Source organism: Ochotona princeps, chromosome 13, assembly GCF_030435755.1.
Source record: "Ochotona princeps isolate mOchPri1 chromosome 13, mOchPri1.hap1, whole genome shotgun sequence".
Lineage (NCBI taxonomy): Eukaryota > Metazoa > Chordata > Mammalia > Lagomorpha > Ochotonidae > Ochotona > Ochotona princeps.
The window spans coordinates 4222734-4236625 of NC_080844.1; the positions used below are offsets into that span (position 1 = coordinate 4222734).

The 13892-nt window shown below is 55.4% G+C and overlaps 1 protein-coding gene across 1 annotated transcript in view; it reads left to right on the plus strand.

Annotated features, from left to right (window-relative positions):
- Window positions 1-13892, plus strand: part of RET (ret proto-oncogene) — a 45016-nt gene that overhangs the window by 11724 nt on the left and 19400 nt on the right. The window contains exons 2-3 of the mRNA XM_058671560.1: window positions 11015-11278; window positions 12210-12497. Of these exons, the coding sequence (XP_058527543.1) occupies window positions 11015-11278; window positions 12210-12497 (552 nt within the window). The remainder of the gene's footprint in view (window positions 1-11014; window positions 11279-12209; window positions 12498-13892) is intronic.

The window sequence follows — 13892 nt, forward strand, 5'->3', positions numbered from 1 at the left end:
ACTTTATCATTATGTGCTCTTTGCTGTTCTATTTATTTCTTTGGATTTAAAGCATTGACAGCTACAGCCTTCCTGTGAGCCCCAGGCACCTGTTGCTGCCAGGCTCAGGGACCCAGAGGGGCAGAGGCTTTCTCTCCAGGTCTGCGTGCCCTTGTCCCAGGGACTAGCAGCCGCTTCATTTGCCCTGGGCGTGGGAGCTGTGGGCTTGTCAGTGACCGGCAGGTGGCAGAGGGGTGCCAAGAACTTCCTGCTGCTTCCAGGCTTCTAAAACCGGTCCCTTCACTCAACCCCCATCAGATATCAATAGCACAAACCCGAGTCGGACCATGCCACAGCTAAAAGTGCTCGTGAGGGCCGGTGCATGGCATGGCAGGCTAATATCCCCTGGAGCCCCTGGTGGACAGCGACAGGAAGTGGAGTGGCAGTCTGCAGGAGGGAGGACAGTGCTGCTTGGTGGGTGCACAGTTTTCTGCTTAACCAGAGGCATTCTTGGATGGGTGGCGCTGATGGTTGCATGGCACTCTTGAGTTCACATGGTGCCTCCCATCTGCACCCTGGAACCCGACCAGGGTGGTCAGCTTCACCTTGTGAATTTGACCACAATTGAAAAGACTCCCCAGATCCCAGGACCTGGCAGTGCACACTCCTCCAAAGGTGGTATCTTCTATGGAGCTCTCCCCAGGCACCGTGAGGGGAGAGCTCCCTCACAGAGGCCCCCTAGCTGGGTGGGACTCACAGGAGGCTCAGCCAGCTAGCTGCCTGCGGGTGACCCCACCGGGGCACCCACTGTTGCAGCAGCCACCCGCTGGCCATGCTCCTCTGCAGACCATTCGCTGAGCTGCAGGTGGACCGTTGTGTCCCAGGCCCTTTGTGGCTTGGCTGCACCCGTGAGTGAGCCCTAAAGACTGCTCTGGGAGGCAAGGGATGAGGCAGACGAGGCTCCCCAATGTGCTGCTTTGCACTGACAGCACCCTGAAGCTGGTGCCATACCTGAGTGACCTCTGGCAGACTGTGTTCTGACCATTTCCGATGTCTACCAGCACTGCCACACCTCTGTTCTTGAAACCATTTCTGTGTTTGTTTGCTGGTGGTCCACTGGTTCTCGGCTCAGAGGGAGTGGGCTGGCAGATGTAGCTGGAAGGAGAATGCGGGGTAGGAGTTGAGGGGAGCTACCCGAGGCCCTCAGGGGGCAATGTTTATCCTATAGGCAGCGGCTGCTGCAGGAGCCAAAACGCTTCTCCTGCTGGCCCTGGCCACTCTGCGGCGTCAGGGAGGGAGCTTGGAGTGGGCTGGGAGTCCTTTTTCCAGCTCGCTCAAAACAAAGCCATCAGAATGGTGGGATTGGTAACTCCTTCTTTCCATTCTGCTAATGAGCCAAAAGATTTGAGGGTGTGCTCGTTGCCTTCTTCATTTCCTGTGATAAAACTGGAAACCTAGAGGAGACACAAGCACTTTACACCATCTTCAAGATGCTTCCTTTTTCCACATTTAAAAAAAAAATTATTGCAATGTAGATTTTCCTGAAAGGAGGAGACACAGAAAGGTCACCCATCTGCCGGTTCCCTCCACAAATAGCCACAGTGAAGCCGATCCAGAGCCAGGAGCCAGGAGCCTCTTCCAGGTCTCCCACACGGGCGCAGGGTCCCAAGGCTTCAGGTCATCTCTACTGCTCTCCCAGGCCACAAGCAGGGACGGGAAGCAGAGCAGAGGGACAAGAACCGGCATTCATACAGTGGTGCTTACAGGTGGAGGATTAACCAGTTGAGCCATTACGTCAGCCCCTCTTTCCACATTGTTCTTTTTCTTTTCTCTAAGGCTTATTTATTTGAAAGAGTTACAAAGAGAAAGATGGGGCCTGGCGGCGTGGCCTAGCAGCTAAAGTCCTCGCCTTGAAAGCCCCGGGATCCCATGTGGGTGCCAGTTCTAATCCCGGCAGCTCCACTTCCCACCCAGCTCCCTGCTTGTGGCCTGGGAAAGCAGTTGAGGACGGCCCAAAGCTTTGGGACCCTGCACCTGTGTGGGAGACCCGGAAGAGGTTCCTGGTTCCTGGTTCCTGGCTTCGGATCGGCGCGCACCGGCCCGTTGCGGCTCACTTGGGGAGTGAATCATTGGACGGAAGATCTTCCTCTCTGTCTCTCCTCTCTGTATATCTGACTTTGTAATGAAAATAAATAAATCTTTAAAAAAAAAAAAAAACAAAGAGAAAATGTCTTTTTCCACGTTCTAAAGGAGACCTAACTGCCTATTCGTTGCTATTCTTGTGGAAAAAAACTAGAAGCTCAGAGGAATTGGCATTTTGGCTTTCAAAGGCAACTTTTGGGGAGAAGCGAGATACTTTTGTCTCTTTTTTGTAGATCTATTTATTTTTATTGGAAAGTCAGATATACAGAGAGGAGGAGAGACAGAGTGGAAAGATTTTCCGTCCACTGATTTACTCCCCTAAGTGACCGCAACAGCCAGAGCTGATCCAATCCGAAGCCAGGAACCATGAGCCCCCTCTGGGTCTCCCACGTGGGTGCAGGGTCCCAAGGCTTTGGGCTGTCCTCGACTGCTTTCCCAGGCCACAAGCAGGGAGCTGGATGGGAAGTGGAGCTGCCAGGATTAGAACCGGCGCCCATATGGGATCCCGGTGCGTTCAAGGCTAGGACTTTAACGACTAGGCCACCACACCAGGCCCAGCCCTATATATTTTTGTAAATATCGTTCATGTCAACTAGGATGTGGGCTGGGGTGGCTAGACAGAGAGGCACTCAACAACATCCATGAGGGCTGGATAGTTGAGCTGGTTAGATGGAACTAAGCTTTAATACCATTGACAAGTACGAGAGCCAAATGGGATGTGGGACAGACTGGACTAGTCTGCTACACATACTGGCAAACCAGGGTAGGGGGCGGGCCTGGTGGGGGTTATTGTGGGTCACTCCGACTAGGCTGCAGCTCCCACTGGTTGATGTGAGGGCCGAGTATGTGCTGGGTAGAACCAGGCTGGACTGCAACACCCATTGGTTCCAGTGCAAGTCGGGACTGAAACCAGAACCAACCCAGCAATTGAAACCACCAGCTGATCGTGGAGATGGACTGTGCCGGGCCCTGTGCTTGCTGGAACATACAAGAATCTGGTCTGGGAATACCTCAAAGTTTCTGTGGGGATCTCCCCAATCGAACTGCTGGACTCAGAACCCTAACCAAGAAAAGACAAAAGAAAGAACAAGTCAATCAACCACCTCAGCTATATGTTGGCAGCGAAATACTGGGCAAATGAAGACTCTATGATGGACTATGTCAATCAGTGGATTCTTCAACAACCTCACCGAGCTGGGAGTGGCGAAAATGGCAGAGATTCATAACTGGTGAACTATTAAAACCACTTGAGCAAGAATCTCATAGCATGCCCCACATCCGGGACTTGGGGAGGGTGGGAAACTGGGTGGGGCTTCTCCCTCAATATCCCCCTTTACCTCAGATACAAGAAGGAAACAACATGGACATAATAGTCTTACCCACTTCCCTATAGCCCCTGAACCTTTTTGCCGTAACTAACTATGTAAAGATTGTCAACAATATAAATAAAAAATTTAAAAATATATATCGTTCATGTCACAGTTTCATAGGCTCAGAGATTTCCCCTTGCACCCTCCCCCCAAGATGGTGTACATTTTCAAAGAAACTCTTCCTTTTATTGTTCCACCAAGGAACTGATCTTGTTTGCATGTAGCTCTGTACACTGCTATTCCATCTGGGTGCCCGGTTCGAGTCTCAGCTGCTCCACTTCTGATTCAGCTCTCTGTTGATGCACTTGGGAAAGCAGAAGAGGATGACCCAAGTATTTGGGCATCTGCCGTCTGTGTGGGAGACTCAGAAGGAGCTCCTGGCTCCTGGCTGCTGGCTTCAGCCTGGCTCAGTACTGGTTGGTCTGTAGAGTCAACCAGTAAATAGAAAATTTCTGTCTTACCCCTCTCTCTGTAAGTATGTCTTTCTAAATTAATCTCAAAAAATAAGTTAATCAAGGGCCCAGCACAGTAACCTAGTAGCTGGGTTCCTTACTTTGCATGTGCTGGGGTTGCATGTAGGTGCCAGTTCGTGTCCCAGCTACTCCACTTCACATCCTGCCTGGGATGTGGCAGCTATGTTGTAACTGCTCTGGGTTTGTGAATGTCCCATCCTCCACCACACTGCCCAGCCCTGGGCTGCCAGGATCCCCCACAGGGACAGCTGGCCTGCAGGGAGTGTGCCTGGAGAGGAACTGGCTGCTGGGGTCTGGTTCCCACTCCCAGGGGACGGGGAAGATGATTGCGTTAGGAAATTGTCTGTTAAGGGGATTCTGCTGGCTCGTCATAAAACTGTCATCTGCATGGTCTGTCCCTCGTCATGGTCCTGGCGGGGGGCAGTGCCTGGAGTGATGGAGGGTACACCCTCTGCAGACGCGGCACTGCTGTACACACTGCAACTCTCCGTTCTCTCCACATGCCCCCACTTTTCCTGGAGCCCTGCATTTCCTCCCCAATGCAGGGGAGCGTTTCAGTGCTCAGGGTCCCAGGTGGGTCTCAGTAACGGGTCACCAGGTGCCTCGTGGCGTTACACAAGAGGTCAGATAGCAGTAGCAGTGTGTGCTTGTGATGGGGGGACAGCACAACTCCCTGCAGAAAAACAGTGACAAGGTCCGGGAACCCTGGGCTGCATGTGGCTCTGCAGGGCAGCCAAGGCCCTTGGAGAGGGGAGCGGGCCCCTGCCATGGACCCCACTGGGTCTGGGCCACAGAATGGGGTAGGGCTGGCTGAGTGCCTCTGTATGCTCTGAGGGTATAAAGTGTGTGTGTGTGATCACCAGCAAATATACAGCAGTGAGTTTGCATGGTTCTTGTTTTTGGTTTTTGAAAGATGTACTTGTTTATGTCAAAGGCAGAGTTACAGCAAGAGAGATGTGAGAGGTCTTCCACCCACCCACTCACTCACTCCTCAAATGGCCACAGCAGCCAGGGCTGCTCCAGACTGGAGCCAGGATCCAGGAGCTTCTTCCAGATCTCCCACGTGGTTGGTGGGGGCCATCTTCTTCAGCTCTCCCAGGTTAGTGGAGCAGCTTGGACTTGAGCTGGTGGCCCCTAAGCCATGGCTGCAACTGTACAAGAGTGTGAGAGGATCCAGGTTTCCTTGGATCTGTGGGGACACTGGCTCCAAGACCCCCAGCACGTGGCCCAGGCCAGCGAGTCCCTTGTGGAAGTGGAGCAGTCACTGCACAGGCCCTACACACATCCTCCTATAGACTTCACTTGTTTCTTTCTGTTTTTCTTGTGTTTTTTTTTTTTTAAGATTTGGAGAGGCCGACAGAACCTGTGGCACTGACCCATGCCCCCGATGCCCACAGCAGCCGCTCCTCTGGAAGGGCCAGAGCTGGGAGCCAAGAACCCAAGCCGTAGAAGTGTCCCATGGGACACCAAGCATCAACGGGAAGCTGGAGGGAAGGCACAGAGCCTGGTTCCAGCATGGGATGCAGGCTCTTGACCACCGTCGAGGGTACCTGCAGTCACTAGTAACAATGTAAACACTGAATGGTTAGACTGTATCATTTAGTGCACTCTGGCAAGGTGAAAGTCTTGTGAAGATACATTTCGTTCCTCCAGTGTTTCTATGCTGGTTGAAGTTTAAGGCTTGGAGCCCGGGGTACATGGAGGCCTGACTGTACTTGGGAGAACAGACACCTGCTTGTGGGTCAGGTGTAATGGCAGGTGCAATGGAATGCATGGTGTTGGGACTGTGAGAAAACCAGGAAGAGTGTGAGGCGTGTGTGTCAGGCCAGGGCCCATCAGGAAACGCAAGCCATAGCCTGGCCTAGCAGGCTGAGCCCACAGCAGGAGCGAGTTGCCGCCTCTCACCCTGCACATTCTTCATCATCCACAGTGTTCTATTTGCAAAGGAGGGTGCCCAGAGCCCAGCGTCAGCCTGGGGAGCGTGCACACACATGTGGACAGGGTGCCCAGGGCGCGTGTGTACTTGTGCACATACACACGCATGTGTCGGGGAAGGGTCAGGACTGCTTCCATCTGCAGCCACACAGGAATGTGTCCGACTTGTGAGCCAGGTTGCAGAGGGTATTGGCCAGGCTACAAAACCAAGTTAGAAGGAGATCCCCAGCCACAGGCAACAGGGGAAGCCTTGGCAAGCACAGTGATGACCTGGAACCTCCGTCCCCAAGGAGGTGGAGCTAGGGCAGGGTTGCCTCTGCTGGGGTTTTGGACAAATGCACCTGCAGCTCCTTTCCCCATGCACCTGCGCACCCACTGCATGACACGCATGGGCTGTGAGGGTTCATAGGCCCCCCTGATGAATGTGAACAGCAGCTTGGGTTCCCTCTAGAGTGTGCTGTGGGCAGTGAGGGACCACCTAGGCTCTGCAGAGTTGCAGGAGGGCATGCAAGGCAGGCTCAGCCTGGTGGGACCCAGATGGAGGAAGGGTGGTTCTGTTGCCACAGCAGCATCTGGCAAGAAATTAAAGGTCCCGGTGGGGTCCTCAAGGGGCAGTCACCCCACCCTTTGCCTCACCCCCACCTTTGCCAACCTTTCCGAAGGCGTGTGTAGCTTCTCGGCTTTGGAAATGCTTCCTTGGTCTCCCAGCCTCAGGATTCCCGTCTGGGACATGGAGCATGGAGCATGCTGAGGTGTGAGCCCGCAGGGAGGTTTATAACAACACACACCAGATCAGAGGGGTGGCTCTGAGTGGCTTGCACACACCTGCCTGGGCCAGCAGGACCTCCTCTGACCACCAGCAGCAGCAAGAGACCCAGCAAAAGCCAGAGGGGCTCTACTGCCATCCTGGTCAACCCTTCGCGGCTCTCTGCCTTCACTCACTATGGAGGGCCATGTGTTATGCAGATCTTTGTTCTGGATTGGTGACGTCACACAGGTGGGGGAAAACCCTCTGCGTGTACCCCAGGGCTGGCGCTGCACCCACCTCCTCCATAACCAACCCCCCAGGACCATGTGTTTTCCCATCTGAAAGTGCCTGTGGCAGCAGGACCACCTGGCAGGCCTTTTGAATACATCTGCATCTGTTCCTGTTCACGGTCACCGCACAACAAGCAAATCCCTCTTGGCTGCAGCAAGGGGGCCCCCCACTGCAGAACCCAGCTCTGCAGGGACACAGGACAGGCCATGAGGGTCTCAGGGGAGCACAGCTGGGCCCCTTTTCTGCTTCTGCACCCTGAAGGGGTGTGTATGTGAGTCAGAGGGCCCACAGTGGAGGCAGCTGTGAGAGACTGCCCTGGACCTGCTGTGGCATGTGGGTGCACTGGGCACAGCACCTCCCCCACTCCCTGGAACCTTCCCACAAGGGACAGCTGCCGTTTCTTGAGAAGCCCAGGACCTTGGCCTGTCTCCCCGAGACAGAGAGCTGGCAGAGCCACTTCCGCTCCAGTGACCTAGGCTCAGTTGTCGGCTTGTCAGGCTGTAAGAGTGAGGACACACACACACACACACACACACACACACACACACCTGTGATGGCAAACATCCCACAGGGGTGCAGTGGTTGCAGCTGGTAGCCTTGACAACCCAGGTGCACGGTGCACAGAGGCTGATCAGGCTGGCTGAGGCCTGGCGTGGCTGGCATGCTGTCTTGCCCCTGGGCTGCCTGGGGTCACCACCACCTTGGGAAGCCGCTGCAAGCGAGTTTCTCACCCTCCCAGGGTCTCACGTGAGGTCCATGATGGGAGACAGAGGCAGTGTCCTGTGGTCGGCACTGGATGGGGCACGCCAGAAGCCCTGCTGAATTCTGACTTCTGCAAGGCGGGGTTGGAGCCAGCCACCTGCAGGTGGAGACGCCCACCAGGGGACCCTAGACTGGGAGGCTGAAGTGCAGGGGCAACTCCAGGAAGGGTGCCTGTCTGTGGGGCCTGATGCAGAAGAGCTGAAGCCAATGGCGCTGTGCCAGGGAGCAGCGAGAGGCTGCCCTCCTGCCCCCTCCAGGGTCACCAGTGGAATCCCAAAGAGTTGAGTGCTGAGGACTGCTACGGGGGCTATTCCTGCCAGGCTGGTGGGGTAGGCAGGTGCATTCAGCTCTGCCGGGCAGCCCCTGCCTGTGGTGTCCACAGTGAGGTGGGGCAGGGATGGACAGGTGGCCTGGCCTTCGTTCTGCTCCGTAGAATGTCCCGGTGCGGCTCCTCCTACCCCCAGCACAGCTGCTCCAGACCAAAGGCCATGTGCCCACAGGATAGTGCTGGGATGAGGCCGCAGCCTGGCCCTGCCTCTTCTGCTACCGCCCCCTCCCCACCATGAGATGGAGCACTTCTAGGTCCCCGCAGGTACCGCTTATTGGGAGGGACTTCGCCCGTGGTCCAATGTGGCCCCTTGCACTCACTGGGGGCAGCCTCTTTCCCTGCCGTTCTATCCCTGCTTGTCTTGGAGATGGTCCCTGGAAAGCCTCACGTGCTTGGAGCCCGGGCATTCTGATTGGTTATGACCCACCTGACATACAAGTCCGGGGAACCCAGGCAGCAGGCGGCTGTGGCATCTGGGAACCACAGACGCCAGGAGGAGGGGACAGAGGCTGAGACAGAGATAGCCTAAGTCAGCCACACCTTGTGCATGGAGCTCTCGTGCGTGCTGGTATGGTTCATGCATTCTAGAATGCATTCACAGGTTGATTTTAAGCATTTTTACCTGTGTGCTATTCATCCCTTTGGCAATTCATAACCGTTTTTTAAAAGTTTTTGTTTATTTGAAAAACAGAGAGAAAGAGGGAGAGAAAGGTAAAAAAGAGAAAGACCTCTTCCATCCGCTGGTTCATTCCCCAAATAGCTATAACGGCCAGTGCTGAACCAGGCCAAAGCCAGGAGCCAGGAGCCTCTTCTGGGTCTCCCGTGGGGGTGCGAGGGCCTGAGAACTCGAACTATCCTCTGCCGCTTTCCCAGGTGTGCTAACAGAGACCTGGGTCCAAAGTGAAGCAGCCAGAACTTGAACTGGTGTTTGTTTGGATGCCAGTATCACCAGGAGAGGCTTAGCCAGCATACCTGTGTTTTATAAAGGGAAAAGCCACCTGATGCAAATTGGTGCTGTTAGCTCCAGAAGTGTAAGGCTCAGAGGCATCCAGTACAGCCACTGCCGCCATCACCACCACCGTTCTAGAACTTTCCCACTCCCCTTTCTCCCTAGACCAGCCCCTGACGGGGGCGTCGGGCATCATCCTGGCTCTGGGGTCAGGATGCTGAAAGCGTGGTGTCCTCCCAGTACAGCCCTCGATCTGAAGTCTAGGATCGCCTTGTCGCTGGAACCACCTTCTGCTTGCTGCTGCCGCCCTGTGGCTGATGTGTGGATGACAACGCTGTCATGAATTTAGCTGCTTTCTCCACTCTCAAGGGTATAAAGCAGAGTTGGGTTGCTGGTTCGCCGGGAGGCGTGTATTTTTAATTTTTAGAAACCACTGTCCTTTTGTTTCATTGTAGTTGTTCTATTCTACACTCCCATCAGAACACACAGGCTCAAAACATTTTTTTTTTTTAAAGCTTGCAGTTGAAATATTTTTTTGCTACAGAAGCAGTAGTCACCCTGGTAGCACAGCCAGCTCAGCCTGCCACAGCTGAGGCTGGCATCCTGCCTTCTTGGCCGGCTTGGGGGCTTTGTATGCTTCTGCCAGGAGCCATTGGTGGGCGGCAAAACTTGCATAAGTTAAAAAGCAGCGATGTGGGCTGCACCTTGGTGGCGATGGGTGCGGCACAACCCTCGGAACTTGCCCCCTCTGCTCTGATCCGTGAGGATGTGGGGTCTACTCATTGGCTAGTGGCCTCTTGATCTTGGTGTAGTGTCTTAGGCCCCAGCAGGCCAGGTTGTGCACAGGCGGTACCTGCGTTGACTGCCCGGGGCTCCAGGTACACCTGTACTCCTTCACCCCGTGCTGGCTCATCCACTCCAACCCATCCACGGAGGGTGGTGTAGAGGGTCTCTCAGGATCCCACCCCGTGGGTTTCTCAAGTCATGCGGTAGCTGTGTTGGGTGGACTATGTGGGGCTGTGTTTGACTTTCTCGGCACCTGAGTTCTAGCTAGGTCACAGTCCCTGTCTGGTGAGATTCCAGAGCTTGTCCAATTCCTTGTGCTTTGTTGTTGGTGTTTATTTTGCTATTGCCTTGTTTTGTTTGTTTTTTCAATTTTCTTTTTCTGTTTAAGAAAAAACTTTTAAAGATTGATTTATTAAATGGTTCAGCACAATGGCTCAACTGGCTAATCCTTCACCTTCAAGCACTGACATCTCATATGAGCACCAGTTCGTGTCCCAGCTACTCCAGTTCCCATCCAGCTCCCTGCTTGTGGCCTGGGAAAGCAGTCGAGGACGGCCCAAAGCCTTGGGACCCTGCATCGTCATGGGGAGACCCGAAAGAATCCCCTGGCTCCTGGTGTTGGATTGGCTCAGCGATGGCCTTTGCGGTCACTTGGGGGAGTGAACCGGCAGATGAAAGATTTCTCTCTCTCCGTCTCTGTAGAAATCTGCCCTTCCGATAAAAATAAGTTTTTAAAAAGTTTTTTTTTTAATTGAAAAGAAAGATGTACAGAAAGAGAAGAGGCAGCAATTGGTTCACTCCCCAAATTGCAGCAACAGCCAGAGCTGAACTGACCTGAAGGCAAGAGCCAGGGACTTCTGGATCACCCATGTGGGTGCAGGGTCTCAAGCACTTTAGCCATGTTCCAGTACTTTGCCAGGCACATTAGCGGGGAGTTGCATGGCAAGCGGAGCAGCCAGGACACAAACTGGCGTTCATATGGGATGCCAGCACCACAGACAGAGATCTAAGCTTCTGTGCTACAGTGCTAGTTCAACTCCCCGGATGTTGCCCATGTTTCTGCCACCTGCCCCCTCCTCCCACCCCACACCCACCGCCCCGTTCTTCCCTGTGTTAGCTCCGTGAGGGCTGGTGTGCGCAGTTCCGGGACCGGAGGTCAGACATTGCCTCCTGAGCTGAGGACGGTAAAGGCGTGTGTTTTCTCCTGGCACCCCCAAGGCAGCCGTCATTGCATGCCCTGTTTTCCCACAGCCCCCCTAGGCCTCTACTTCTCACGGGATGCCTACTGGGAGAAGCTCTATGTGGACCAGCCGGCCGGCACACCCCTGCTCTACGTGCATGCTTTGCGGGACATGCCTGGGGAGGTGGCCAGCTTCCGCCTGGGCCAGTATCTGTATGGAGTCCACCGTACCCGGCTGCACAGGAATGACTGGATCCGCATCCAGGAGGACACTGGTCTCCTCTACCTCAACCGGAGCCTGGACTACAGCTCCTGGGAGAAGCTGAGCAGGCGCAGTAAGGGAGCACCTCTTCCCCACCCATCCCCAGTCCTGCATCCCAGACCCAGGTGGCTTCTTCATGACTCCAGTGGAGCTGCCTGGGAAAAGCCTTGAGGTTCTGGAAAGAGCCAAAGCTCTTTGTGTTTGAGCAGAAGAGTCTCAGAGAGAAGGAGATACAGACAGGGAGAGATCTTCTATCCACTGATTCGCTCCCCAAATGGCAACAAAGGCTGGAGCTGGGCCAATCCCAGGCGTTCCTTCTGGGACTCCCACAGTGGGTGTCAGGGGCCCAAGGGCCTGCACCATCCTCCGGTGCTTTCCCAGGACATAAGCAGGAAGTAGAACAGCAGAGACTTGAACCCATGCTTATATGCGTGCCAGATCACTGGCTGCCCAGAGAAGGTGGGTGCACACCTGCTTAGTCTGTGGCTCTTCCTCCTGCGTCCCCCCAGCACATGGGATCAGCTGGAGTGGAACTTGCTGTCTGCCTGCCTGAGCCCTCTGTGCTTGGAGAATGGCCCAGGTCCAGCCATGAGAGAAGCCACACAGAGGCTGGGCCATGCCAGAACAAGTCACACTATTGGGGGATTGACGCAGCTCACGGCCAGGCTAGTGAGAGAAAAGCAGAGGTGAGGGAAAGGCAGATGGAGAAACCCACCCCATGGGACAGCCAGCTCCCATCCCTGGGTGCCAGGTGCGTCCATGGGGGCAGGGTGGCAAGGGCAGCTGCTGAGCCCCACATACTGGGCAGTGCTGCACCCAACCCCCTTGGGCCCTTCCTTGAGCAGAGGCACTCGAGCTAAGACCTGAATGACCAGAGAGGCAGACATTAGGGGCACTGGTACCATGAGCACAGCTGGAGCTGGGAGGCGGCAGAGCCCTGTGGCTGACCCACTCTGCACCCCCGGCACGTGTGGCCTACTCCTCCTCTCTCTCTCTCTCTGCAGATGGTGGCTTCCCCCTGCTCACCATCTTCCTCCAGGTGTTCCTGTCGCCCGTGTCTGTGCGTGAGGCCGAGTGCCAGTGGCCCAGCTGTGCCCACGTCTACTTCTCCTGCATGAACTCCTCCTTCCCGGCCTGCGGCTCGATCACACCCCGCCAGCTGTGCTTCCCGGACACTGACCTTGCCTTCCGCATCCGGGAGAACAAGCCTTCCGGCACCTTCCACCAGTTCCGCCTGCTGCCCATGCAGTTCCTGTGCCCTGACATCAGCGTGGTCTATAGCCTCCTGGGAGGTGAGTGCCACCCTGCTGCTCAGCCCCCTCCATGCCTCCAGCATGGCCCGAGCTAGGGACTCCTGTGGGAGCTGGGAGTGGCTTCTGGAAGGGGCTGGGCTGGATGAACACTTCTTGGTCTGGGTGGAGGCGCTGAGCAAGGGCAGGCTGGCAGGCACCAGGTGTGCAGCCCTAATTGCTTGGAGGTTGCCAGGGTGGCCCCATGTGGGTGCATTGAGCCACTGAGCAGAGCAGAGCATGGTGAGAGAAAAGCCTGGGGGAGGGGACAGGTCTGGAGGCAACCTGTAGGACTTTGCCTAACAAACATGGGGATCCATGGAAGGTTATAGGAGGAGGGTGTTGACAGGATGAGGGGCCAAGAGTGGGACCCCATGTGTGTGCAGGAGCCGCTGGTTCCCCCAGTGGTGTCACTGAGATCTAGGCGGAGGTCCCAAGGGTGCACATACTCCCAGGGCAGGCAGTAAAGCCACAGGCTGAACCCAAGCAGGGTCTCTTCCCATAGCCCCCTTCCTCTCCCTGGGACAGAAGTGGATGTACGGGATCCCTGCCCTTGGCTCATGCCCTTTCCCTCATTTGTGTAGAGCTTGGGTTTGGGTCATGACAGCTGGAAGAAGGACAGCTCCCCGTGTGTGTCCCCTGGGCCGGGCCCACTCTGTCAGTAACTGGTTTCACTCTCATCTAGAAGCAACCTAAGCTCACTTTAGAGAAATGGGAGAACCTAGCTAGGACACAGGGGACACCTGACAGCCTTTCCTCCTGTCGGGGTTATTTCTGGAGGTCTCCCTTGAAGAGGGTGTGGTGGCTCGGCCTCCACCACTGGCTAGGAGCCACTGTAGAGCGCACAGCGAGGCTGCGAGCCCAGCATGGCCTGGCTCACCCCGATTGATGGGGAGGAACTGCTGTGAGATCACAACAGACACCAAGTGTTGGATGGAAGGAAGTCTTACTAGCCGAGCTTGGCGACGGTGGCTCCTGCTACACCCCAGGAACCACTGCCCTGCCTGGCTGAAGTCAGGGGTTCTTTAGCTCCCACGGACACACGGTAGCCAGATTTTCCAATCAACTCAAGTGGTGCGTATTACAAATTGTTAAATAATCCAATCAACTCGCACCTTAGCCGGTCAGTGAGCAAGTGTGTTTACAGCAGCAGATCGTTGTGGTTAGCCACACTTGAAACCTAGCCCTACGCCAGGGCGATGGCCCTGTCCTGTCCTCTTAAAATACCACAGCTGCTCACTGCCATCGGGCGCCATCACCCGGCTGTACCCTGCCACAGGACAGAGGTAGCACACCAGGGCAGGCAGTGCCAGCACTGGCCAGCGTCCATGTCGGTCAGACACCACAGGTGTCTCCCATGTCCTGGCTAGGTTCTCCCACTTCCCTAAAGTGAACTTC